At 32.3% G+C, this 27227-nt stretch overlaps 2 protein-coding genes and 2 non-coding genes across 6 annotated transcripts; 2 read left to right on the forward strand and 2 right to left on the reverse strand.

Annotated features, from left to right (window-relative positions):
* Window positions 1-1328: 1328 nt before the first annotated feature.
* On the reverse strand, window positions 1329-16614 carry LOC137808441 (probable serine protease EDA2). 2 transcript variants are annotated; one of them, XM_068609557.1, is made up of 12 exons: window positions 16171-16614; window positions 15917-16042; window positions 14300-14455; window positions 4609-4791; window positions 4304-4420; window positions 4111-4164; window positions 3938-4009; window positions 2849-3054; window positions 2640-2734; window positions 2178-2252; window positions 1697-1780; window positions 1329-1594 (listed from the first exon to the last, which is right to left on the reverse strand). In XM_068609557.1, exons 1-12 carry the CDS (start codon window positions 16354-16356, stop codon window positions 1479-1481), a joined length of 1470 nt encoding a protein of 489 aa, XP_068465658.1. In that variant the 5' UTR covers window positions 16357-16614; the 3' UTR covers window positions 1329-1478. The 2 variants fall into 2 exon arrangements, with proteins under 2 accessions (XP_068465658.1, XP_068465657.1); XM_068609556.1 differs by having other exon boundaries at window positions 4111-4167; window positions 16171-16522.
* Window positions 14870-14943, forward strand: TRNAP-UGG (transfer RNA proline (anticodon UGG)). The gene has a single exon. It is a non-coding gene; the product is annotated as a tRNA-Pro (tRNA).
* TRNAW-CCA (transfer RNA tryptophan (anticodon CCA)) lies at window positions 15117-15190 on the forward strand. Its single transcript has one exon. It is a non-coding gene; the product is annotated as a tRNA-Trp (tRNA).
* Window positions 16615-19227: 2613 nt separating the features above from the next.
* Window positions 19228-24362, reverse strand: LOC137808442 (probable serine protease EDA2). Of its 2 annotated transcripts, none has more exons than XM_068609558.1 (12): window positions 24117-24360; window positions 23472-23597; window positions 22490-22645; window positions 21943-22125; window positions 21703-21819; window positions 21537-21590; window positions 21366-21437; window positions 20620-20825; window positions 20411-20505; window positions 19856-19930; window positions 19561-19644; window positions 19228-19490 (listed from the first exon to the last, which is right to left on the reverse strand). In XM_068609558.1, the coding sequence occupies exons 1-12, from the start codon at window positions 24300-24302 to the stop codon at window positions 19378-19380; spliced, it is 1467 nt and encodes a 488-aa protein (XP_068465659.1). In that variant the 5' UTR covers window positions 24303-24360; the 3' UTR covers window positions 19228-19377. The 2 variants fall into 2 exon arrangements, 1 of the variants encoding a protein (XP_068465659.1); XR_011080707.1 differs by having other exon boundaries at window positions 19433-19490; window positions 20383-20505; window positions 24117-24362.
* Window positions 24363-27227: the final 2865 nt, after the last annotated feature.

Consider the following 27227-nt stretch of genomic DNA (forward strand, 5'->3'; position numbering starts at 1 on the left):
TTCTAAAATTCATTGTCGTAACATATGGCTACACATTTAACGGGCTGATATAAAAAGTAGAATATTAAAAAAAGTTATAGAATATGAAATCAACTTTAAATTTTTAAAAATTAAAACTAGTTTTTTGTTTTTTCTTCTTTTTAAATCTTCATGTTAATCTTATAATTTTCCGTTAAAAAGTTCATTGGTAAGATGCAAGACACTTCACGTGAGGCAATTATAAAGATCTGAGAGTTATGAGAATCGAATTAGTCAACAAGCCATCAACTTAGTTATGAATCTGTATCACTAGTATAATACCCTCCTTTTTGTTTGATTTTTTTGTATATGTGAATAATTATTACGAGAATTTTCTAAATAAGTAGTTAAATAAATTTTAATTGCAACATAAGTTTGGATTTTTATAATTAAAAATGGTAAAAAGGTTATTTATTGACGGAGTTTTGTATCAGGCACCTTATCTTATAGTATATAAACATTTTCCCTGGTAAATGAAAAAAAGCTTAAACTTGGAAAATGCTCCCTCCACCGTATCAATTTTTCCATGCACCTTTTCCCTAATACGAGAGGATTGGGAAGGACGCACCTCTCGTGTGCCAGTTATCATGTCCACGGTAAACGCTGAACGGATAACTACTGAAAGCATCTAAGTAGGAAACCCACCCCAAGATAAGTGCTCTCCTATTCTGACTTTCCCAGAGCCTCCGATAGCACAACCAAGACAATGATGGATTCTCTACCCCAATAGGGATGGAGCAAATGAAGTTTTGAGAATTCAAGAAAAGATTACGACGAGACGAGCCGTTTCTAATTAATGATAAGTGTCAAGTGGAAGTGCAGTGATGTATGCAACTCAACCTGTTATTGAAAATGACAAAAATACCCTCTAAAAATGACAAAAGTAATCTTAAATAAAAAGAGTAATCCATAACCTTTTATCTGAAAATATTCTGAATTTGAATATTCAGAACACATTTTTGAATTCCAAATTCTTTTATCAAAAATGGATTTTTTATTTATTTATTTTTGAATTATATTTACTATTCCAGATTTTTAAATCCGAAATAAGAGTAATTTTGAAAATTTAAAAAAATATAAAGTGTATGTTAGAATTGATATAGTGCTGTGCCCTTAAACTTTACAATCCAAACCCAAATTTTAAGTCTTGAACTCAATCTCACTAATATACTATGATATTAGAAAATCAACTTTAAATTAACTCGACTTACAAAATTAATTTGTAAAATAGAATTTACACCTACTTATCTTTAATCAAGGTGAAATATCTAATACAACTCTTACGATGAGATAAAAACATAAACATGCAGTGAGTAGATATGTTCTGCTTTATATTTGGTCATTTTATATAAAGTTACTTAACAAATATTGCACGGTGTGATAATTATCTTTTTAAAGGAAAGAAATTCGAAAAGTAATCGAAAGTTATAGTGCATCATTGAAAGGGTGCATGTAAATAATCATATAAAACTGCTGCCTGTGTCCATGCATTCAGATAACCATAAGTCCATATTGTCTGAAATCTTTTGCCTTACTTTGTGAACTGCATCAGGAGAGGTACAGTTTTTCTCACTACCTGAAAACAAAATACAAAATTACAATGTTGGCTCATATTATAACATGATTAAGCTAAACCAATCTGAATATCATTTATTAAAAACATAAAAGAGACACATACCTCCAATGGTGAACGGAGCTTGAGGACATCCTCGATAATCAGAACAGTGGCCACAGTTATAACATGAAACAACGTAGGAAGGCACTGAAAGGTTTAATAACAATTAGGCAGCATTCAATGAACTGAAAAAATAACAGTATTGCTTGCATTGCACACAATCAAGGCAAAACAATGTATATTTTTTACGATGTAGCTACATGATTCAGAATACTTCTTTTCCCCCCCCTTTATTAGTCAAATAAGGATAATGTTTGAGCTGTAACCTAAGATCATGTTGCTAACATTCAAGCAATTGAACAGGGTCACACATTGGTTAATGTAACTTTTATTGGAAATGAGCCACTCATTTGTCCTAGATAACCATCAAATAAACAATCCAAGTAAGATTCTAGAGAAATATGGTTCAAGTATAACCCCCCAGAAATAACAAGGATCACAAAAGTTACTAACTAAACTGATAAAAAAGTAACTAGCAACTTACAATCAGGAGATGAAGTTTGTTTGGACGCATGGCGCCAAGGATCTTGTGAGCCGTTTGTAAATATTATTTTGGAACCTGTTCACGTACACCAGAATAGAATTACATAAAATCAGGTCATATTCAAGAAATAGTATGCATAGTAAAACCATAAGACGCCATAAAAAGATTGTACTGAAGATTTTTTTCATATACTAACTTATAAATTTGAAATATGCAACAGAGAATATAATTTTTTTCAAAATGACATCTTAAGCTCGTGTCAGGATAAATAACTATGAGCAAATCTATGAGCAGGATAAATAACAACAGTATATATAATATAATGGGAAAGTCAATGTCATGTAAATATATTATTTATGAATTTTGACATGTATTGTTAAATGTACATATGTTGCTAAAATGACTGGGGTGTTAAGGTGGAGGAGAATAACATAAAATTCAGGCAAAGGCAAGTTTCTATACCAGCAATTTTTGTGCCACCATAGTATAAATTAGTTGCATCAACGTCAGGAAAGGTGCCCTTTCCAAAGACATTTTCGCAAAGGTCCAAGTGGTATCTGCAATGTATGAGAAACCACTCTGTACATATTAACAACATTATAAAGAAAAAAAATCCAATAACTACAAACATGAGAAGTATGTAAAGCGAATAGTGAGGATAAGGAACTTGCTTTGTATCAACTTTTGAGGAGCGAATACTATCATTTGAGGGAGCCACCTGAAAGTATGCAACTTCAGTGCAAACTTGAAACCACCATAATCGAGAAGCACTGTCTTCATTAATATCAGTTCTTTTCAAGTACTTCTGATCATAACTCTGTACAGTAACACCAAAAGTTCCAGAGTAGTACTCTTTAACATATTTGGCATAAGCATCCTGCATGTTAAAATTATTGTTTCCATCAGATGTATTAATCCACAAAGACAACTTTCTAATGAATTTAAAATGGTGATCCCGTGCACAAGGCTGCCACCTGGTGCAGTTAGGGGAGGGTAGATGCGCACAACCTAACTCACAAGATGGAAGAAACCTTACCACTGTGCCAAGACTTGCCCTCTAACAAATGAATGTAAAATTGAATAAAGACAATCATTGTCTGATTAAATGCACTATCTCTTGCATATTACTTAAGAAAGATACAAGTGACAAAATGAAAAACAAAAATAGAACATTATTTCAATGTGCTAAGAAAAGAGGTGGATGGAGCTAATGAACATATCAAATCAAGACACTCAATCTAGAGAATTCCTTTGTGACAAAATACCAAATTACATGTTTAGTTATGAAGATCATGATTAAGGGGCTGAATACATCAGCTAGTGTGACCATAACGAAGTAATTGGAGTTAAGAGAAAACTAGTAAAGTAGATATGTTGTTTGTAAATATTTCAGATAAAAGGGGCAGCATAAATGAAGAACCACACGCTATCATAGTGTACATCATATTCAAATTTGAGACTTTAAACCCCACCACCTTTTATGCAATGTGAGGAATAGAACAAATCTTGACTGAGTTGTATAAAATGACCAAGAATCTTCATACTATTAGACTATAATTTAGAGTGGCAAAAGGAAACAAAAAACTATATAAACTATCCATTTGCAAACCGAGTGAACAATTGGAGGGGGTGGGGAGTGTCAGAGGTTGTCAGTAAGTTATACTAAATCTCCCACCAGTACACACACACATAAGGGAGAGAAGAACTCCATCCACCAGTTTCCTAATTTTTGGGAAAAGGAACCAAGTTGAAAAGCATACCACCAAGTCCTCTCCGGCCTTCTTTGCTTCAACAAGAGGCTCACATACTTTATCTGGATTTCCATATTGAAACTGTAAAATTCAAAGATCCAGAAAAAAGAGAAGACTGTTAATGAAATTTGAATACAAGAAATTGCAATTAATAACAAAACCACTTTAATCGAAACACTTACTGCTGTAGCAGCAGCATCAGCCAAATAATAAAAAAAGTCTCCATCTATTTCAAGCTGCAAAACAGAGGGAAATAGTCAGTGTACAACATGACAAGAAAACTAGTAAGCCTAATAATGAGCAAGATAATTCATGTCCTGTGGCAAAATATAATATCCTTTTGCAAGGAAAGAGTAGCAAAGGAACAAAGCATACAGCATCTGCATCAAAAGTGGCCTTCACTTCGCTTCCACTGCTTGCAAGTTTTTGTTCAACAAGTTGAGTAATCTCTTGAAGCACTGCTTTACATTCAGGACCTGCTGACTCACCAATCTGCAGGTGAAAAATAAAACCAAAAACTTAAAATTGGTGGAAATTAAATAAGAGAAAACTTTATTCTCCTTCTATTTCATTTTATCACTCGTTTAAAGAAAAACAATAGATCAATAAAGGAAGAGCATTTTTTCACAGTGAAATGGGGGGGAGTCAATGCTACTAAAGAAACAAAATATCTTCTCCACCTGCTGATCAAATTCGGTGAAGTTATAAACAGCAAGAACAACTGCTGAGCTTGCTAGACTTCCACATGTTAAATGGGGAAATTTAAGACGGAACCATGCACTGAGTGCTCCAGAATATGAGCCACCAAAAATGAACCAGGGGTTTTCAATTTTTGTTCTATTAAGCTTGGCATTTAAGGACTCCTGCATGAAATGACAGCAATAAATCAAACAAAATTGACAGGAAACCGGCAATCTAATAAACTATAAATACCATATCTAGGAATGGATTATTTAAAAGTTTGAGTCATGTCATAGACAAACCTGAAGTACAGTGAAAAAAATCAAACAGAAGAGGGAAATATGATTAATTGATATCTAGAAAGCATCCCAAAACTATTAACAAAATACTTGATTGGTTTAACAGATATTACCTGAGATATAATCAAATATGTTAGCAGGAAACTGTACAACTAGAAATTGAGGCTTGAGTGCAGGAGTAATGTACATGCAACCACAACTCTGATATGACGGAGAATGAGGCAAACCAAACTAGGGTAAACAGGGTAAAGAGACCGTATACATCTATTATTAGGATTGGGATTCTATTTTGTTGAGATGGCATTCTATTAGGGCATTCTATTAGAATATTTTTAGTTAGAATCTTAGCACATGGACCATCACTCTATCATGTTATTTAGCCTTTCACTATTTTGGATATGCACAATCTAGTCAATATTTCTTTTCTCATATGTCATTCAAGGAGCTTCTTTTGACCTCAAACTCAGAAGAATACATACTCTCATTTAGTTCTTTCATTGGGAGTACCTCACTCCATCTTGACCATGGTTGGCATACACGTCCAAGAATACTAGCTCTCGAGCTAATAGGTTTGAGGAAATTGTTTAACAGTTGACTCGCTCCAAACTTATTTCACTAACAAGACAGAGAATGTGGTCAATTGAATAGTGGCTTTGAAGGGTGATCTCCCATTGTTTTGCATGACTCTAGTCACATTTTCACGAGAAGCATTTTTTGAAGCTTGATGCCTTTGATTGATGGTGACGATCCTCATGGTTGGATCTTTAAAAATCATAGTTCTTTTATTATCATGCAACTTGAGAAGAGAGAATCACAAAAACCCCATTGCCTAAATGCATTATGGGGTTAAACACCTCCTTCTTGTTGAGTTTCTTTGCCAAAAATCAAACATGAGGCATTAGCGCAACAACTTAGCACACTTAACTTAACCATGTTGCACCTCACATGGTTGAATTAAGATAAATTGCAAGATCTTCTTTGCCTTGCTCACCACCGCCCACCACAAGAATGTTCACCCTCGTGACCCATTGTGCCACTCCCGCACCATCACCCATACAACAATTTTCTCCACTACTTTTGGCTCCTCTACCAAATGCTTGATTTAAGCATCTCACCAAGGTTGAAATTGCAGATTGAAGTGAGATTGGTCTTTGCTTCAATTGTAAACAAATAAGGTCACAATTGCCAAGTGAGATATTATTTTTGGTGGCCGAAGAAGTTGACATGTTTCAAGGAGACTTGAGAGTGTGACCACAGACCTAGAAGGCATTACATCTCAATTGTCAATAGAAGCCCAATCGACCCAATCAATCCTTAATGCTTTGTCCACAAAACTTGCATCAAATAAAACGGGACAAATTGCCCACCATCCAATAATGATTCTTGTTGATAGTAGGAACCATACTACCTTCAAGATGGAACAACTGATGCTTTGGGCCTCACTCACAACCCAACTTCATTGATACGTGCAATGATTAGGAATGGGGTGCAATTGACGTGTAATCGAGTTTGTAAAACAATACAAGGATTGATTCAAGGTCAACAATTCATTGTGGACCTCTACCTCTTGGAAATGAGTGGCTTAGATATAGTACAAGGAGTCCAGTGGTTGAAACAACTTGGCCCTATCTTCGTGGACTACCAAGCTCTCACCATAAAATTTGTTCATGGGCATCATATGTGGAATTGAAGGGTTATACCAGTTTTAGCCCAAATCCACTCAGTTATAACCATATATGTAAGTAGTGTTATCAATATCGGATAATGAAAATTATAATAGGTTATGGCGGAAGCATCAATACAATATATACATATAGATAATTTAAAAAAATATAGAAATGTAATTGTAATGCAAAAATAATGAAAGAGACAACCATAAATAATAATAATATTATGTCTAGAAATTCAAATATAATCACATCAAATAAAAACACCACAAATTTCAAGTTTAAAACATAAAATAAATGTCTTAAATTTTTAATTATCTGACTCTTCTTCAATCCTAACATAATTATCTTCAATATTATCCAGTGGGTCATTTCCCTCCTCCTCTTCCCTCTCAGAGAAACTCTTGTCAAAGTTAAGTAATTTTTCGAACTTAAAACCAGAGCTATCATGACAACCCCAATTTGAATCTTCTCTTTGCCCCTCCTTGTAGGGGTTGAAGTTGTCCCTCGACCTTTCTTACAAGCATGGGAAGATCCAATAACAATACCACCACTTGATGGTTGTTTTCTTTTATTGGTTGCATGTGTAAATTATTGGTTCTTCAACACCTAAAGCTTCATAAATAGTTATCCAATTCAGAGTGGGATCATCATAACAAAAAAGCAACTCATTCGCCCGCTCTTCATTATCCACTGGTCCCACTAACCACTCATTAATGTCATTCAGTACAATAAGGTTTATTTCATCCCTAATATTGTATCTTTGAGCAAGTTGTTGGTTATACTTTATATAAACCAAATCATGCAACATTTTATGGTCCATCCTATTCCTTTTGAGTGAATCTGCATTATGAATAAGTAAAATATAAATTAATTTCTTTCTAAATTTTATAAAAAAAGATAACAATGAAATGAATCATGAACAATAATTATTTCTTGCTCAAATACATTCCAATTGTGCTCACATCCCAATAAACTACATGTCAAACTTAAAATCTTGATTACTAGCTTTTGTAAGTTAGTAGCTACGTGTCTATAATTCCTCCACCATTGAGCTATAAAAGCAAAGAAAATGAACATTATATCTTAACGAAATTTAGAAAGTGTTTAAGTGTCTTACCTGAGACTATGTCTTTCTTGATTCTTTGCAAAATCATCACCAAAGAGTATACTTCCACTCTTATAAAGAACTGAGTTAAATTTTTTTGTTGCACATCTTTACTTGACACCAACCTCTTATACAAACACACAATTCATTTGTAGCTTCCAAATCATATTCTTTTTCCAGACTGGAATAACAAAACTTTGGGTTCAAAAAGTGACCAGTCGAATGCAATGGTCGATGAAGTTGACATGTCCATCTATTATCAGTGATTCTAAATACATCCTTGTATTTACTTTCATTATTATTGAATGACTTCATTATTGTTTTTTTGGCTTTCTCCATTGCTTCATATATATAACCCATATCTACTTTTCTTTCCATCCACCAGACAAAATACATAAACAAGAGTCGCCATGAATTAGAGAGTAAATATTACATCATTCCAAAATGAAAACCTAAGAACAATTTTTGTAGCTTCCCTCTCCTTAGCTACCTTAGACAACTTGTTCTTGCTCCATTCATTTGAAATGAACATCTTTCTCAAATTTCCATTCTTTTGATGCAACCTTTGTAATGATAAATAAGAGGTACCAAACCTTGTAACTGTTGGCTTACCAATTCCCTCTTATTTGTAAATTGTCTTAACAAACTAGAATGACTATAAATAAAACCAAGAAGACTAACTCCTCTTTGAATTGTTTTATTTATCATAGAAAGCTTTCCAATTTTTTCAAGCATCAAATCTATACAATGGGTAACATAAAGAGTCCAACAAAGATGAGGTAATTTCTCTTCCAATAATTTACCAACTAACACATAATTGCTTCCATTATTTGTGATAACTTGAGCCGCATTTTCTTCTCCACAAGGATATCAAACATCTCAAATAGTTTCTCCCCTGTATTTACAAATTTAGAACAATCATTGGACTTGACAAACATTTTTGTTGCATAGGAGTTCACCAAAAATTTAATCAAACATCGTTGCTTCCGATCAGTCCATGCATTTGACATGATAGAACAATCATATTTGCTTCATTGCAATATATAATTTTTCAACAACTTTAGTGTAGTCAACTTCCTTGTTGAGAAGCGGAACTCTAATTTCATGATAAGTAGGAGCTATCAAATTAGGTTCATAAGCACCTATAGCATCCATCATATCTCCAAAACTCTTCAATCTTACAAGGTTGAATGACAAGCTGCTTAGTACCAAAATCGAGCAATATATTGATGAACTAATGCCTTTAAATTTTTGTCAGAAAATTTCTTTGATATGTTAGGCATAAATCCACTTACTAAGAGTCACCTTGTGCATCTTACATACAATGTTACTGAAAATTTGTTATGGCAGTGTCATGGTGGAAACCGTTGGCGAATTTGCAGCGTATCGCCACAACATGGCAGTGGTGATCCGGGTTTCCCAATGTGGCTTTAAAGGCATCGACTCGTCAATACATTGCTCAATTTTGGTATCAAACAGACTTGTTATTCAATCTTATAAGATTGAAGAGTTTTCATTATATGATTGATGTTATAGGTGCTGATGAACCTCATTTGTCAGCTCGTACTTAACATGAAATTAAAGTTTCACTTTTCAACAAGTTGATTACACTGAAAAGTTGTTGAAAAACATGGTTGTTCTATCATGTCAGATGCATGGACTGATAAAAAACAACGATGTTTGATTAACTTTTAGTGAGCTCCCCTAGGACAATGTTGGTCAAGTCCATTGATGATTCTAAAGTGAAAACAGGAGAAAAACTCTTTGAAATGCTTGATAGCCTTGTGGAGAAGATTGAAAAAGAAAATGTTGTTCAAGTTATCACAGATAATAAAAACAATGTGTTGGTTGGTAAATTATTGAAGAAAAAAGATCTCATATCTATTGGACTCCTTGTCCATTGTATAGATTTGATGCTTGAAGTCAATTCAAAAAGCAGTTAGTCTTGTTGGCTTTAGTTGCTTGAGTTTGTTGAGAGACAATTTACACGGGAATTGGTAAGACACACGGTTATAAGGTTTGCTACCTCTTATTTATCATTACAAAGATTGCATCAAGAGAAATTTGAAAAATATGTTCACTTCAAATGAGTGGAACAAAAACCAGTTGTCTAAGAAAGCTATGGGGAAGAAAGCTACACAAATTGTTCTTATGTCTTCATTTTGGAATCATGTCGTATTTACTCTCAAAGTCATAGCTCCTCTTATTCATGTACTTCGTCTAGTGGATGGAAGCTATATATATAAAGCAATGGAGAAAATCAAGGAAACAATAACGAAGTCATTCATTAACAATGAAAGTTTAATAAAATTATGTATTTACAATAATTGATAATAGATGGACATGCCAACATCATCGCCCCTTGCATGCAACTTGTCACTTTTTGAACTCAAAGTTCTATTATTCCAACTCAAAAATGGAATATGATTTAGAAGTTACTGAAGCATATTATTCCATAATTAATGCAAATTTCATTTTCTATTTATTAGAACATATTTGATATCTTTTGGAGTTTTGATTTGTATAGCTTTAATCACCTATTTTTTATTTCCTTAATTAGGTTGTAAATAGTCTATAAATTCATATTGTAATCACATATGAAAATACATTCAATCTTTTTCTTTCAACTTGGTATAGAGTCATGTAGAGCCTATCCTAACAAGAGTTTGTTGAACTTATCAGGTTACCCGATATTAGACCACTCATAAATATATAGTCTCACACACGAGTTGGCAGATCTCGGTGTAACAACGACTAGAGATAAGGACATTTCATAGTTATATAAGTAGGTGCAAACCTCATTTTATAAACCAGTTTATAAGGTTAAGTTAGGCTTAAATTTCACTTCCTAATATGTACTTGAAAGAAAAATATTTAATGTATTTGTGAATGTATTTTCAAATGTGATTACAATATGAATTTATAGACTATGTACAACTTAATTAAGGAAAGAAATAATAGGTAATTAGTTATAAAAATAAAAACTCCAAAAAGATACCAAATATATCCTAATAAATAGAAGATTGAATCTGCATTAATTATGGAATAATCTGCAACACTCTCCCTCCAGCTGGTGAATGTATATCTATCATGACCAGCTTGCAAGTAAGATCTTTGAATTGTTTTGAGGGAAGTCCCTTAGTGAACATATCTGCCAATTGGAGTCTTGAAGGGATATACTAGGTGGATATACTCCTTAATGAAATGTTGGCATATCTTTATGTGCTTTGTTTGGTTATGTTAAACTAGATTGTATGCAATACTGATGACAGACTTATTAGAAGTTACAAATGGATTGTATGCTTGCATCAAGAGGTTGGGGCCAAGTAAAGATGTGCAACAAAAAAATTTAACTGAGTTGTCTCTTTATAAGAGTGAAAGTGGACTCTTTGGTGATGACTTTGCCAAAGAATCAAGGAAGACCACAGTCTCAGGTGAGACACTTAAACGCTCTCTAAATTGCGTTAAGATATAAATTAAATCATGTAATGATTACATTCTAAATTACTTTCTTTGCTTTTATAGCTCAATTGTGGAAGAATTATCGGCATGCAACTCCCAACTTACAAAAGATAGCAATCAAGATTTTAAATTTGACATGTAGTTCAATTCGGATGTGAGCGTAGTTGGAGTGTATTTGAGCATGTAATAATCATTTTTCATGACATGACGCATTTCATTATTATATTTTTTGTAGAATGTAGAAATAAATTAATTCACATTTTACTTATTCATAATGCAAATTCATTCAAAAATAAAGTAATAGACTGGAGCACAAAAGGTTGCATGATTTGGTTTACATAAAGTATAACCAATGCTCAAAGATACAATATTAGGGATGAAATAAACCCTATTGTACTCAAGGACATTGATGAGTGAAATGAGTGGTTAGTGGAACAAATAAATGATGATAATGATAATGAAGAGGGGGAAATGAGTTGATTTTTATTAATGATATCTCACTCTTAATTGGGCAATTAGTTTATGAAACTTCAAGTGTTGGAGAACCAATAATTTACACAAGGAAACAAACAACTAGTAAAAGAAAACAACCATCGTGGTGGTGGTATTGTCATTGGATCTTCCCATGCTTTTAAGAAAGGTCCAGTTGCAACTTCATCCCCAACAAGGAGGGGCAAATAGAATATTCAAATTGGGGTTCAGAATGAATTGCATGATAGCTCTGATTCTAAGTTTGAAAAATTACTTAACTTTTACAAGAGTTTCTCTGAAGTGGAAGAGGAGGAGGGATATGCCACATTGGATAATATTGAAGACAATTATGTTGGGATTGAAGAAGAGTTGGATAATTAGAAGCATAAGACATTTCTTGTATGTTTGTTGTTATTTTAAGTTTTGAATTTGAAATTTGTGGTGTTTTGATTTGATGATATTGTTATTTTAATTTCTAGACTTAATATTATTATTAGTTATGTTTGTCTCTCAATTTTTGTTCTTAGACGATCTTAAACAAGACTTGTAATTGCATCCTCTATTCCCAGGAGTTGTGTGCCAAATGCCAAGATACTCCTGACATTGTCCACAATTTCAACTCAATGATAGATTTCTTAATTTTCCAAAGCAAAATTTGGATTAGCCTCTATTGTTTCGCAATCTACTCTTGAAGGTATTCCATGAATCCCATATTATAGGGCATGCTGGTTTCGCCAAAGCATTGAAGCACCTGCCACAAAATTTAACTGGCCTAACATGGACCAAGAGGTGCGAAGTTTTGTACCACAATGTCCAACTCGCTAGCAAACCAAGTACTCTCCACTAAATCCTACTGGTTTACTTCAGCCACTTCCAATTCCAAGCAACGTGTGGGGAGATGTTTCTCTTGATTTCAAAACTAGACTTCCTCCACCATACAACTTCATTATTCTTGTCATAGTGGACCATTTCTCCAAAGCCATTCATTTAGGTGCCCTGCCTTAGGATTTTACTAGTTACAAAGTGGTTGAGTTATTTGTCTCCATTGTTTACAAGCACCACAACTTCCCAAGAAGTGTTGTCTTCGACCATGATCCTAAATTTATTAGTCATCTTTTGGTCTGACCTAGTCAAATTAAGTGGCACCCTATTGTGCATGAGTTCTTCTTACCACTTGCAAATTGATGGATAGATAAGGGTTGTGAACCACATTGTTGATCAGTATTTGCACGCTTTTGCTCACATTAAGCCTTCTCTCTGATTTTGCTACTTGTGTTGGGCAGAACTCCATTATAACACCTCGGTTCATTCTTCCTTGGGCTTCTCTCCCAATCAAATTGTATTTGGCAAACTACCTCCCTCTTTTCTCTCCTACACAGCAGGTGTCTCTTCAATAGCTGCTTGTGGTTCTAAGTTACAAAGCCGTGATGAGATTTTTTTCTTTGCTACATAGAAATTTACTTAAGGCACAAAAGTCCATGAAATCTGCAGCAAATAAGCATCATATTGATCTTAGTTTTGTGGTTGACTTGTGGGTTTATGTGGAGCTTCAGCCATAAGCTTTCTAAGCACTTTTATGATCCTTATAGAGTGCTTGGCATCTAGGCCTTGTGGCTTACTGCTTAGACCTGCCACCTTCATCTAAGATACACAATTTTTCACTGCTGCCCCTGAAGGCACATGCAGCAGGTCCACCTCCTACTCACATTGATCAGATTCCATGTTTCTTTGTTGACAACAATCCTGCGGTGTCTCCTTTGGCAATATTGGTTCTTCAAGACTACTTTTGCACATGGCTCTCCTATCAAATTCGCCTTGTCCAATGGCGCCTTATCCCCTGACGATGCCATGTGGAAGACTTGGGATGACCTACTAGTTGCTTACAATCTTGAGGACAAGGTTGTTGTGGATGGGGTGGGGGAGATAATGTGACAGAGAACGAGGCAGCCGAAACTAGTAGGTCCAAGAGGATTAGTGAACAGAATAAAGGCGCTGTATGCATCTATTATAAGGAGATTCTGTTTTGCTGAGATGGCATTCTATTAGGTATTATGTTTGAATATTTTCTATTAGAACGTCTAAGCACATAGACGATCATTCTATCGTGCTATTTAGCCTTATACCCTTCACTATTTTGGATATGCAGAATCTGGTCAATATTTCCTTTCTCATATCTTATTCTAGGAGGCACCTCTAACCTCAAATTCAGAGGAATACATACTCTTTCAAACTCCACGTACAATCATAACATATTTCAAGCCCAGGTAAAGTACAAAATCAATTATTTCTTCTTTAAAACATTAGGAATATCCAAGATTTATCTTTCTTATACTTCATTCAATGCAATTTAACTTATTTTAAATAGATGAAAGTTAGGTAAACTGTGTAACAGAAAACATCATTCGAGAATCAACTCAATCCCACTGAACGTTGCCTTAATCTGTATCCAAATGTCAATCACAACCACACTAATCATTTCTGATGAACGTTTACAGTTTTTTAAAATTTGTCAATCACAACCACACAAATGGCTTGCATTATTCATGCTCTTTTAGTCATCTAAAAAACTTCAAACAAAAAACAATCCACTATTTTTTTAACCCAATTTCTTAGGCCAACTTTTTTACTAGCGTCATTTCTACCAAATTGTTATCATCTACAACAGAAAAACACTGTAGCTTACCTGATAATACTGGCGAAAAGCGGCCAAATCAGAGAGTGCCTGCTTGGATGAAAGATATTTCAAATTTTCTGTCTCCAAAGAATTAAACGGAGAGCTCTTTCCATAGTAGCGATGTTCCAGAGAAACCAAAGCTGCTCCAAACTTCTTTGCCAGTACCTAAGGACGAAAAATAACAAGGAAATATGTTTATAATATTACGTTTTCTTCAAAAAGACCCACATAATTATTTGTTGGAGCAAAAAGAAAATTCACTCTTGTTGGGGAGTGGATCCTAACTTCCTCATAGACGATAAATACACGGGCCAACCCAATATTTGTTAGTACAGATGAGTACCCTTTTCCAACAAAAATATATTTTCTCTCACTCTGCCTTATTACAAGACTCAATTACCTAATTTATCAAAATTAAGGAAAACGCGGAAAGATATGTTTTTAGATCTCGCATTTCAAATCCTCCTTTCTTTTGATTTATTATTTAAGTCTTTTTTTCTCTGTTGATAGATATCAACAAAGAAAAATGTGGAAAACAATATAAAGATTCTTTACAATAACACTAGAAACAAATGGAAAAGGGATGTAGCGCAGCTTGGTAGCGCGTTTGTTTTGGGTACAAAATGTCACGGGTTCAAATCCTGTCATCCCTATCCCTAACTATTACTTATCATATGATATTCCGTATTCTATGAGATGAGCAATAAACCGGGACCCCCTTCCCTTTGAAGACGAATTCAAATTGAACATACATACTGAATATATATATATATATATATATATGCAAAATTAATTTGGATCAGATAAAAGAATTAATGAAAACAAAACGCTCTTAGTTCAGTTCGGCAGAACGTGGGTCTCCAAAACCCGATGTCGTAGGTTCAAATCCTACAGAGCGTGATTCTAGTCTTGTTCGCTTGATAATTACACTGAAATAATTGAACATTCAAAAGAAAGTATGAATTTTATCCTTGTCGATTAGGATTAAAACTAAATAAATAGGAAATCCACAAAAAAAGAGACATTAATGAATCAAAGATCCAACTGATCACCTCGTCGGTATTGTAAATATGCAGTTACAAATAATCCAGCCAAAGTAATAGGAATTAATCCTAAAACGATTCCAAATAGAAAGACTTCAATCATTTTTATTTGTTCGGAAAGTAAAAAGAAAGGTAATATCTATCCTTAAATATTAATCTGTATTGCTCATGAATCTCAACGACCGAGAATTGGAAATTTACATAGTAAGGAATGATAGAATGTCTTATACCAAAATGGACTCTTCCTCTTCTCTCAAAATTACAAATCAAATAAGTTGTATTTTACTAAGACCAATAAATAGAGACGAGGTTATAATTAAAACCGCTAGTAAAAAACCGAAATAACTAGTGATAGCGTTGGATGTAATAAACCTGTCATAAATATCTATATTTTAAAACCACCCTTTTCATTTTCTAACTTTTTTTATCTGTACAATTTCTTTCTCTTCTAATTAGGGGTATTTTAGTCTAAAAGCAATTAACGCAACAGACATTGTAATTGGCTCTTAGGAAAATGAAACTGCATTTCATAAATAAAAAATGGAGAGTGCTGTGCAAATTCGGTCAAAGAATTTCAGCTTACAGCTAGATAGTCATTTGCTATGCCATTGGATGTGCCTTCACCACCGATTAACAAAAAAATTGGTCCATCAGGAATCCGGAAATAGTCCAGGAACTCATAGTAACGCTGCCGGAATTGTCGGTGATCCTGCAGTGAAACGACCAATTTTCTTAACACACAATAACATTAATTTTCCAAAATTAGAAAAGCACAAAGAAGTGTAACGCACTGAAAATTGTGGTTCTAATTTAGTATTTAGAGAGAGAAGGGGATACATAGGGAGAGAAGTGATCGAGGGTTTGGTCGAACCAGAGCGCCTGATTAGTGAGATATTTGCTCTCCGACAACTTATTGAGCAGCGTACGAGGAGGAACAAGCCCGTAACTGAACGTCGGAAAAGAAAGAAACAGCAACAACGTTAACGCCGTCGCAATCACCCAGTCTTTCTGTCTCATGGTCATGAATACTCGGTTCTCTCGCGCTTGCGCTTCAGTGTGTGTTTCCTTGTGAAAATGAAGTGTTTTGCAGAGTCTTCCAACCTCAGATATTAAAATATATGCATGCTACATGAGATGCAAACAAGAAAAAATATCAGAGACCAGCGCCACGCATGTATAATTTTATTTTAATATATCTAAAAAACATAATTCATATAAAAGATGCAAGAATTGAAATAAATAAAAAAAATTATATCAAGCAAAAAAAGTATAAAGACACATGAGAATGATAGTCTCGTCTCTATCTATATATAAAAGAGAGAAGAGAGTGAGGTTTGGAATATGTTATTTAAAAGATGTTATAATTAATAATTTAAAGGGGAATAAAAATTATTAAACTGACCAAGTTATTATATTGATAACGATTACCTAAACTGACCAAATAATAAGTTATGATGAGAATCTTCATTATTATATTTGGAAGTGAAGTTATTAAATTGATAACTGTTATTTTTTTTTTAAATATAAAATTGAAAAAAAAAGTTATAGAAACAGAGAAAAAATTGTGTACATGAAAATGAAAAGTAAAAACTATGTGTATCTGCAATTTTTTATTTTTATATATATAATTATGTTTAATATTAAAAACTAAATAAATTATGTCATTATTCATACACTTATATTGTCAGTATAAATTTATAGTTAATTTTAACAAATATGAATATACATGAGAAGCCACACAAAATTTCTGAGTTCACATAGTGATATATTATAATCAAAACATAGCTAACATAGGAGTTATATATGGTATATTTACAAATGTCATGCAAAATTATAACATATATTTATATATATACATATGTGCTAAAGAAAAAAAAACGCTAATTTGAAATGTCATGATTTTGCATCAATAATTTATTCTTTAATTAGGAGACCAGATAAAAATTGATATTCATGATGTCTTTTCAACTCCTGTGTCATTCATGGTTGTTAACGAATATGATCAATCACCACATTCTAAGTATTGTCTGCTTTGGAGTTTGTGAACTTCGTCACGATTTTGTCTTTAAAAAACGTATCCGTGGGTTAAGGGAGGAAGGTATTTACAAATTACTTTTGACTTTGACACCAAAACGATGTGATACTATATTGGACGTAACAGAACAAATTAAAAATATTTTATTAATTAAAGTGATAGAAAAATATTTTTATATTATTTTTTATATTTATCAATTCGATAATCAATTATTGGATATTTAAATTTGGTATCTCTAGAAATATCAATTTATCCACATTAAAACAACCACAATTAGCTATTTTAGAAAAAAATTAACAAACACATTTGTTGGGCTAAAATTAATTTTAGAAAATAAAAATTCACATTTAAATTTGAAGAGATTAAAAAATTTACTTTTAAATTTTGGAAAGTAAACAACTACTTTTGAATTTTGAAATTAAAAAAAAATACTTTCAAATTCAGAAAACTAAAATAAGCTAATTTACACTGATAAGATACCATCAATCTAAACGATTTCAACTCAATTAAAATAGTTTGACTTACAAAATGTATGAGTAGAACTCAATTATCCATGTTATAATTGATACACTTTTATAACAAAAATTAAGAAGTCTATTTATCCATACATTTTTTTTTTATCTTTTTTTCACTTCTGGGTTAATATTTTCTTCTTTTGGTTTAAATTATTTCATCAAAGTTCATATGTAGTATAAATATTTAAAATTTATATAAAAATGCATTGGTAAAATATACCAAAATAATGTATTAAAAAATATACTAAATTTAAAATTAAAACACACATATAAAATTTTAATTCAATTAAATAGCGTAAGAAAATTTCAACACAAAGAAAAATATGCAATATTTGACCCCACTTTTCAATCTTTTATTAAAAACTATATATATTGATAAAGTGAATTTAAGTGTGTTTAAAAATATTGTTACATAAACTCTTATGAAAGATATAAGGTATGCGGGATGTAAATTTGATAAGGGATGACTGTTTATTAAATTTTGTTTGGATAAATTCTGATATAATTTAAATATAATTTATTCTTGCAAAATTAATTTGTAAGAAAAAAATATATCGTATTTATATATTTTATATTAATTTTATTTATAATCGATATGAAATTTATAAGATTTTAAAATTAAAATTATTCATATAATTGAGAATTTTATATATTATTTGTGGATAAAGATCTTTAACATGTCTTAATTGTGACTAAACAATCTATTTCAACTTGATTTTAGCAAGTAGATAATAAAAAGAACCAAAGTATAACATGTTTACATGTTTTTTAACTCTTTTCTTACAATATGCTCTACCAAACCTCCAATATTCTCTTACTTTATTCCTTATTTTGTCTCTTCCTTTCTCTTAACAAACAGACCTAATTGCATGTTATGCATGTGATTTGGAATTCCTAAACCCTAAATAATTCAAATAAAATCTTAAGTTTAAATTTTATGAAAATAATATGATAAAATAAACTTAGACACATTCCATTTTTAGCAAAAGATTAGTGACAAACAAAATTAATTTACACTCTTAATCAATATAATTAAAAAAAGGAGGGAAATTCAAATGAACAACGTTCACTTCATCAATTTTTTTTTTAATCGTCTTTTTATGGTAGTTAATACATGAGATGAGTTTCGAGTTATTTTACGAGTCATCCATAAGAGATTTTGACACAACTTTCAATTCAAAACCAAATACATTAATAATGTGAGTCTTTCTCCTTGAATATGTCCTTCTCCCTCATCTCCACCCAATATAAGATTCTAGACTCCACACTTGAATTTCTAAAAAAAATAAATCCTTTTTATTTAAGTATAACTCTGAAATTCTTTTTTATTATTAGTTAATACTATTATTATATAAACAAACAGGGTGACATGTTTTCATATTTATTTCTAAATATATAATAGCTATGGATGAATATGAATTTGGTATGGAGTAGTATATTTAGCAGTACATACATAAACACATCTTGGGTGAGTGCATTGTGAACATATAGTAATCACATATAACTCTTCCCTGCATCGCACTCAGATAGCCACAATTCCATATGTTTTGAAATCTGTAGCCTGACTTTGCGAACTGCATGAGGGGAGGAGCAGTAGTTCTCATTACCTGAAAAGTATAAAGAATCGTTATCACTAAGCAATTGACAAAGGTATGACAATAATTGGAGTAGAAATACCTTCAAGGGTCAAAGGAAACAGAGGACATCCTCGTAAATCAGTGCAATGAGCACAATTAAAACATGTGATAGTGTAGGAAGGCACTGAAATAACAATTAGGTAGCATTCAGTGAACGACTTAAAAACTCTATGGCCATTGCAAAATGAACACAGAACATTATATATAACCTAAGATCATGCTTCTAACATTCAAGAAAATAACCCCACCTGGGATTCTTGAAAAAAATACACACCAAGATAGCCAGAATAAAGAGTGTTATTGCTAAATTCATTAAAAAGCATATGGTAACTCACGATCAGTAGATGGAGTTTGTTTGGATGCATGACGCCAAGGATCCTGTGAGCCATTTGAAAATATTATCTTCGAACCTGTTTATGTACGCACAGCACAGAAAGATGAGATCATGTCAGATTCAAGATGCTTTGTGTAATAGTATATTAAGAGTAAAAGCATAAAAGAATGGAAAATATGAAGCATCCACAAAGAAGGATGAGATCATGTCAAATTCAGGATGCTTTGTATAGTAAAAGCATAAAAGAATGTAAATGTGATGCCATAATGAAGTTTTAGGGTGAAGAATACATGTTTAATGAACTAACTTATAATGGTATGCACATGGTTCAGATTGAAATATGTAAACATAAAAGAGATTTTTTTTTTCAGAATGAGTTTGTAGTTTGTGTTTCAGGAAAATAATCATGACAGTCTGGAGATATATGATAAAAAAATAAAAGGAAAAATGGAACCATGAGGGTCATATAAGCATATTCTTTATGAATTTTTGATTGTATTATTTGAATGAAGGGAAAAAAGAGAATACAAGTTCAAGCATAAGTAAGTTTCTAGACCAGCAATATTTGTGCCTCCGTAGTATAAATTAGTTTCATCCACATCAGGGAAGACACCCTCTCCAAAGACATTTCTGCAAAGGTCCAAGTGGTATCTGTAATGTAAGAGGAAAGAGCCAACAACCACAATGTTAAAGAGTAGTGCAATAATGATATGTTAAATAAGAGCAAAGAGTATAGAAAGTGAACAGTGAGGATAAAGAACTTGCTTTGTGTCAAGTTTTGAGGAGCGAATACTATCATTTGATGGAGCCACCTGAAAGTTTGCAACTTCAGTACAAACTTGAAACCACCATAATCTAGTAGAACTGTCTTCATTGATAGAAGTTTTTTTTAAGTACTCCTGGTCATAAATCTGTACATTAAAACCAAAGGTTCCAAAGAAGAACTCTTTGACATACTTGGCATAAGCATCCTGCATATTGAATTATATAGTTTCCGTCAGATGTATTGGACTAAAATACACAACTAGCCCCAGAGGGAGACAGAGGAAGTGGAATTCATATTGATAATTGAATGTGGAAGGATAATCCAATGCAAATCACTGACCTAATGGGGTCTACCTGTTATGACCCCATACTAGAAAATTAAATAAAAGAGAGAAATTTGGATTTCTTGATGGCCAAAGAACAAAATAAAGAAAATAGGTCTTTCTATCACCAATATGTGCCTTCTGGAGTTATTAGGATAAAAGCCCTTATGAGTTAGTTTATGAAGAGTTTCCCAATCTCAGATTTAAGAGCTTTTGGTTTTTTATGCTATGTTTCTATCCTAGCACTGCATAGGTCGAAGTTTGACACTTTTAAGCAATGTGAGGGATATAACAGATCCTTTGCAAATGGTGACCAATTGATGTAGTGAGGTAGTTTATAAGTTATATTAGCAACCCCCTTCCTCACCAAGTTTAATTGACAGTTCCATAATATACTGAAAAAGGATCTTAAATGAAAAATACCACCAAGTCTTCTCCTGCCTTCTTTGTTTTAACCATAGGATTGCATAATTTATCAGGAGTTCCATTTTGAATCTGTGACATTCAAAAATCCAGAAAAGAGAAGACAGCATAATGAGTTGAATAAAAGAGATGGAAATGACCAAGAGTAACAGCTAAAGTCATAGATCTTACTGCTAAAGCAGTAGCATCAGCCACTAAATACATAAAGTCTCCATCTCTTTCAAGCTTCAAAACAGGGAAAAGGTCAAAATGCAACATCAAAATCACACTAGATAGTCTACTGGGCATCATGATTCATGTTCTTCGGCAAAAAAAGTAACACAGGAACAGATCATACATCATCTGCATTAAAAGATGCCTTCAGTTCCTCTCCATTGCTTGCAAGTTTGTGCTCAATGAGTTGAGTAGTTTCTTGTAATACTGCTTTACATTCAGCACCAGCTGAGGTACCAACCTGCATGTTAAAGATACAATATAACTAACTCAACTTAAAATTTGACTGAACTAAAATAAAAGGGAACTTCAAATTATTTATAGCATATAAAAAAATACATGAAATAAAAATCATTATCTTAACCTGCTGATCATATTCTGTGTAGTTATAAACAGAAAGAACAACTGCAGAACTTGCCAGACTTCCACATGTTAAATGGGGAAACTTGAGACGGAACCATGCACTGAGTGCTCCAGCATACGAGCCACCAAAAACGAACCAGGAGTTTTCAATTTTTGTTCCATTAAGCTTTGCATTTAAGGAATTCTACATGAAAATGACAGCAAGAAGTCAAATAAAACGAGTAGCAATCTAATAAACACCATATACAACAATGGATTATTTAAAAATGACTTATACCATAAAAAAACTAGAACTGAAGTGAAAAAACAAACAAAAGATGGAAGTATATTAAACTGACAGCTACAAAAGTACTGAAGAAATAGTAACACAAAGAATTGCTTGATGAATTACCAGATATGCATTAATCAAACAAGCATGGTGGAAACTATAGAACTTCAAACTACTGCATGCATGTTTGAATTTATTGTTTGGAGAAAGTAATAAGTGACAATGCCAATAACTTGCATTGCCTATGTTCCTGTAGTCATCTAAACAGCTTCAAACTTGCCTGATAATACTGACGAAAAACAGCCAAATCAAAAAGTGCCTGCTTGGATGAAAGATATTTCAAATTTTGTGTCTCCAAAGAATCAAATGGGGAACTCTTTCCATAGTAGCGATGTTCAACAGAAACTATAGCTGCTCCAAACTTCTTTGCCAGCACCTATAGATAGAATAAAATAAGGGATGAAGATTTGTTTATAATATTATCTTTTCTTGCCAAAAGCTACACCACTGTTCACAAATTTACTAGTAAGGCACTTTGCCACTACCCCCATAGTGTTTATTTATTAACTCTCAATTTCATAATTTTTACAAACAATTTAACCAATTAGAGTAAATGTTATTATTATTATTTTCTTTATTAATTATTTTATTCATTTATTATAAATAGAGGTTTAAAAAAATACCTCAAATCTCCTATAATCGAATAAGGACCCAGTTCTGCATTTTTTCTTGGTTATTGTGCTGCAAATAAATTTTTGAAATCCCACACCATTAATAAACTAGTCACTTCTCTCTCTTTTTTTCTTCCACCACCTGTTACTTATCTCTTACTAAATTCCTGTGAATTTTTTGTATCTACCTCCCCATAAGAAATAAATGCACGAAAATATCTAATATGTTTTTCGTTTCTTTACATTTGTTTTAATGTTGGAGTAATTTTTAAATAATTTACAACGTATATTTATTATACTAGATAGATAAACAAATGAATAAAACAAAACACTATAATTATTTCATTAAAATTAAAAAAATATTTTTATTTTTTAAAATAACATTAAAAGACATATAAAAAGGAAACAACCAAAATATAGAGAAGAATAAGTACAATACAAAATTATATAACTATTATATTGAAATTTTAAAAAAATATTAATCTTAAAAAACATGAAAAATGAAGTAGCTAGAGAGTAGGGTATACTAGGAGAGAGAGATATAGTGATGAATGCAAGCAATAAAAATGTGTACCAACACTTGCAACTTACACCAACATAGTCATTCTCAATCCCCATCAATTCACTTTCACCACCGATTACCAAGAAAATTGGTCTATCAGAAATCTCAAAATATTCTACAAACTCATAGTATCGTTGCGCAAATTCACGGTGATCCTGCAGTGCAAACCTCATCACAACTTGATTAACATATGTGCCAAAAAAACACAAAACAATCCTACTCAATAGGGTGTGCCATATTCAAAGAATTTGTCAAAAAAAAATATTAAAAAATAAACTTTAAGTCTAACTCAACCCCATAAAACCGGTTCATGGAGTGAAATTTGCACTCACTTACACTCCCTCACGTTGAGGGGTGACCTGATAAGCCCAGCAAACACTCGCTCTGATACCATATTACATAGTGAACTTTAAGCCTAACTCAATCCCATAAAACCGACTCATGAAATGAAGTTTGCACCCACTTATATACAATGAAAGTCCTAATCTCTAGTCGACGTGGATCTCCAACCAGAAAGAAATTAGAATAACTATAAACTATTTTTTCTCCTTAACTTGGAATAAAAGTTGGCTTGATAAGTTTAACTCCACAATAATGTAAAGGGTTAGCATGGAAGTTAAGAAATTGCAGAGAAATATATGTATTGAGAGCGAGAGAGAGAGAGAAAGAGAGACATGGGGAGAGAAGTGATCTAGGGTTTGGTGAAACCAGAGCTCCCGAGTGGTGAGAAAAGTTCCCTTAGACAGCTTACTGAGCAGCGTACGAGGAGGAAGAAGTCCGTAACTGAACGCAGGAAAAGAAAGAAACAGCAACAACGTTAACGCTGTTGTGATCACCCCATCATGTTCTCTCATCCTCATTGATACTTTGGTTCTTTCTCTCTGAAAGTAGAATACTGTTGAGTCTATTTAGAAGGCCATGATATTTAAGTGTGTGGGGGGTACTAAAATCCACAGCACAATAAAAATAAATAAATGTGAATAAATGAAAATGCAATTTCATGTTGGATTTGTGTTGTACTCATAAATGGAATGCAGAAATGTTCATTCTCCCACTAAGATTATCAAGGTGGATGAAAAAAAAATATGTGAAGGATTTTGTTTTTAGTTCCAAAGGAAGTGGAAGGGAACTAGAGGGCTGATTTTAGAAAAAAATTATGTTCTTTTGTACAAGAGAATATTTAATATTTTTTTACTTGAATTTCTAATCACAATAACTATAATATAAAAAGATAAATAAGTTTTTTTTTTAACTTTTATATATGGATCCAAGACGTAGGACTTGTTATGTATATCTTTTGAACAGTCTCAGTTCTCATATTCGTGACATTTTATGATATCTTAAATGATAAAAGCTTCTCTAGTTATACATTAAGGGTTTGTTTGGATTGAGGTGGGGATTTGTGGGGAGGGGAGGGAGTGGATTAGAGAGGATTAGAGAGGATTAAAGAGGATGTGTGAGGTTGTTTGGATTAAGGGATAATAGAGTGGATTTGTGAGGATGGTTTATTGAAGTTTGTGAGTGATGTGATAGTTAAGAGATAATTTAGAAATTATTTTAAAGATGTAAAATGCAAATTTACAAATTTATCCTTATCATTATTAAAATATAATGAATTATGATTTTTTTTTTGTAAGTTTGAGTTAATTGTTTTTTTCAATATATAATATTTATAATTATTCTTATTTTTTTAATAAATGATAATTTTGTGTTAAATTCAAATAAATTTATTAAATATATTAAAATTTATGAAAGTAATTTTTATTGTTATATACATTTGTTATTTTATATAATTATATATATTTTGTTGATATTATCATTTTATTTTATTATTTTTATTATTTATAATTATATGATGTTATTAATAGTATAATTAAAAATATTTGAAATTATTAAATAAATTTATGTAATATTTAAATTTGTATATTGTATGTATATAATTATATTAATAATTATAATAGTACTAAAATAAATAATACTGTTAATATTTTGAATAATTATATATTTTAAAAATAATGTACAATTTAAACATAGTAGCATGATAAAATTCACATATTTTCATAAATATTATGAAATATTAACTACCAACAAGAAAAAAATTATATTTTATTTTTTATGTATATTTTTTTCTCTCATTTTGTATCCAATAAAAAAAAATAACAACTTTCGCTTATCATTAATAAACATTAGATTAACATGAAATAGTCGGTGATTAAAATAAATAAATGAAGTCATTAAATTAGAATCCTAAATGATGTGTCATGAAAATTTAAAAAATTACAAACATAATAATGTCCAATAACACATTAAATTTAACTGACAATCAAAATAAGTTCAACATAAAAAATAATAATAACACAATAAAAATACAATTAATGTTCTTTATTGAGTTTAAGCTCGTGAAGTGTATCTTCAATTCGGTCCAAACGTGTGTGGATATTTTGAATTCCCCCCCAAATTTGTGTTAACATTGCCGAATCATGGGGGATCTCGGGTTGAGGATGACCGCCTGCAACATGAGGCAGTGGAATGTCTTCGTGTTCTTGTTCATGTTCATCGTCAGGCCTTCCAAGTTGCCACACACCATTGACCTCAAAGATATTCATTTTCTTCATGGTTTTTTCCCCGAAGAAGTTATTCCACCCTAACGTGATTGATGACTCTCCCATCAAGTTAATGCCATATAGCAACATGAGGTGTGTGATTAAACAACCATATGAAAGAGGCATATCATTGTCACGACATTTTATCATATGTTGCATGATATAATGAGGCCAATTAATCATCACATTACTTTTTAGGCACCATAACATGAAAACATCTTCATGAACCAACTGCGAGAAGTTGCTCCCCCGAGGACACAACATGTGCACCCATGTGTAATGAAGTAGTCTATCATTCATAGTTAAACTACCTATGTTTCTTATATTTTGGCCGTGCACCTCTTCTCTTGTCATGGTTAATAGGGCTTGTTGACGATCAAAATGTATGTCCTCAGGGATGGTACCAGGGGTTAACAAGAGACCATCATATTTCAGATTCGCCACGTTCATCCAATCCCTATGTCTAATTATAATCTTGTGGGTGCCAATCTGAGTAGCAAGATAACCCTGTGTCGTTAGATGGAGATTTGAATAAAAAACCCTAACCATATCCTCATAATATGGTAGTCTTATACTAAGAAAGTTTTGCAATCCTTGGAAGTTCAAATATTCTTGAAACTGAAAACCAGATGTGGCAAAAAATGGGAAATCTAAGACTTTTGGAGGTATGACTGGTCTTCCATGAAAATTTTCCTCAAATGCAACCATCTGACGTTTCGTTTGGAAATACCGGGAATAATCTAAAACACCCTCCCTCCTTTGTAATGGGATCATAGGAACTTCATCATCATTTCTTCTGCTTTTACCCTTACCCTTGGCATTTTTTGTCTCTTCGTAGATGAAGATGCCATCGATAAAGAAATTCAAACCTATGATGAAAATGTTACGAAACAATGACAAAATAATAGTATATTAGAAAATATCCTCGCACATAAATTTCAAATGAAAAACAGTTCAACAATAATAATATAAGAAGTACAATGTTTGTCTTAAATTAAAAGTAGATTGATTAAATTACAAATTGAAGAACATAAAAACATAATTAAACATAATTTATTGACGCCGAGTCATGATGTTAAACAATTTTGCCATTCTTCGCTCTTTCGGCATACCAAATACTCGCATTGCAATAGCTGGATTTTCACAGAGAAAGTCATAGCATTGGTCCATGACTGCTTCATC

This window comes from Phaseolus vulgaris, chromosome 3, assembly GCF_000499845.2.
Source record: "Phaseolus vulgaris cultivar G19833 chromosome 3, P. vulgaris v2.0, whole genome shotgun sequence".
Classification (NCBI taxonomy): domain Eukaryota; kingdom Viridiplantae; phylum Streptophyta; class Magnoliopsida; order Fabales; family Fabaceae; genus Phaseolus; species Phaseolus vulgaris.

What these genes read in the sequence shown, in the direction of transcription:
- LOC137808442 (XM_068609558.1), bottom strand. Translation starts at nt 24,302, where the DNA reads ATGAGGATGAGAGAACATGATGGGGTGATCACAACAGCGTTAACGTTG. An exon ending in CATCTTTTAATGCAGATGAT is followed by an intron (nt 21,591 to 21,702) that starts GTATGATCTGTT and finishes CCTGTTTTGAAG; the next exon opens with CTTGAAAGAGATGGAGACTT. An exon ending in CTGATGCTACTGCTTTAGCA is followed by an intron (nt 21,438 to 21,536) that starts GTAAGATCTATG and finishes TGAATGTCACAG; the next exon opens with ATTCAAAATGGAACTCCTGA.
- LOC137808441 (XM_068609556.1), bottom strand. Translation starts at nt 16,356, where the DNA reads ATGACCATGAGACAGAAAGACTGGGTGATTGCGACGGCGTTAACGTTG. An exon ending in TGGTGGCACAAAAATTGCTG is followed by an intron (nt 2,253 to 2,639) that starts GTATAGAAACTT and finishes GTACGTGAACAG; the next exon opens with GTTCCAAAATAATATTTACA. An exon ending in ACAAACTTCATCTCCTGATT is followed by an intron (nt 1,781 to 2,177) that starts GTAAGTTGCTAG and finishes TAAACCTTTCAG; the next exon opens with TGCCTTCCTACGTTGTTTCA.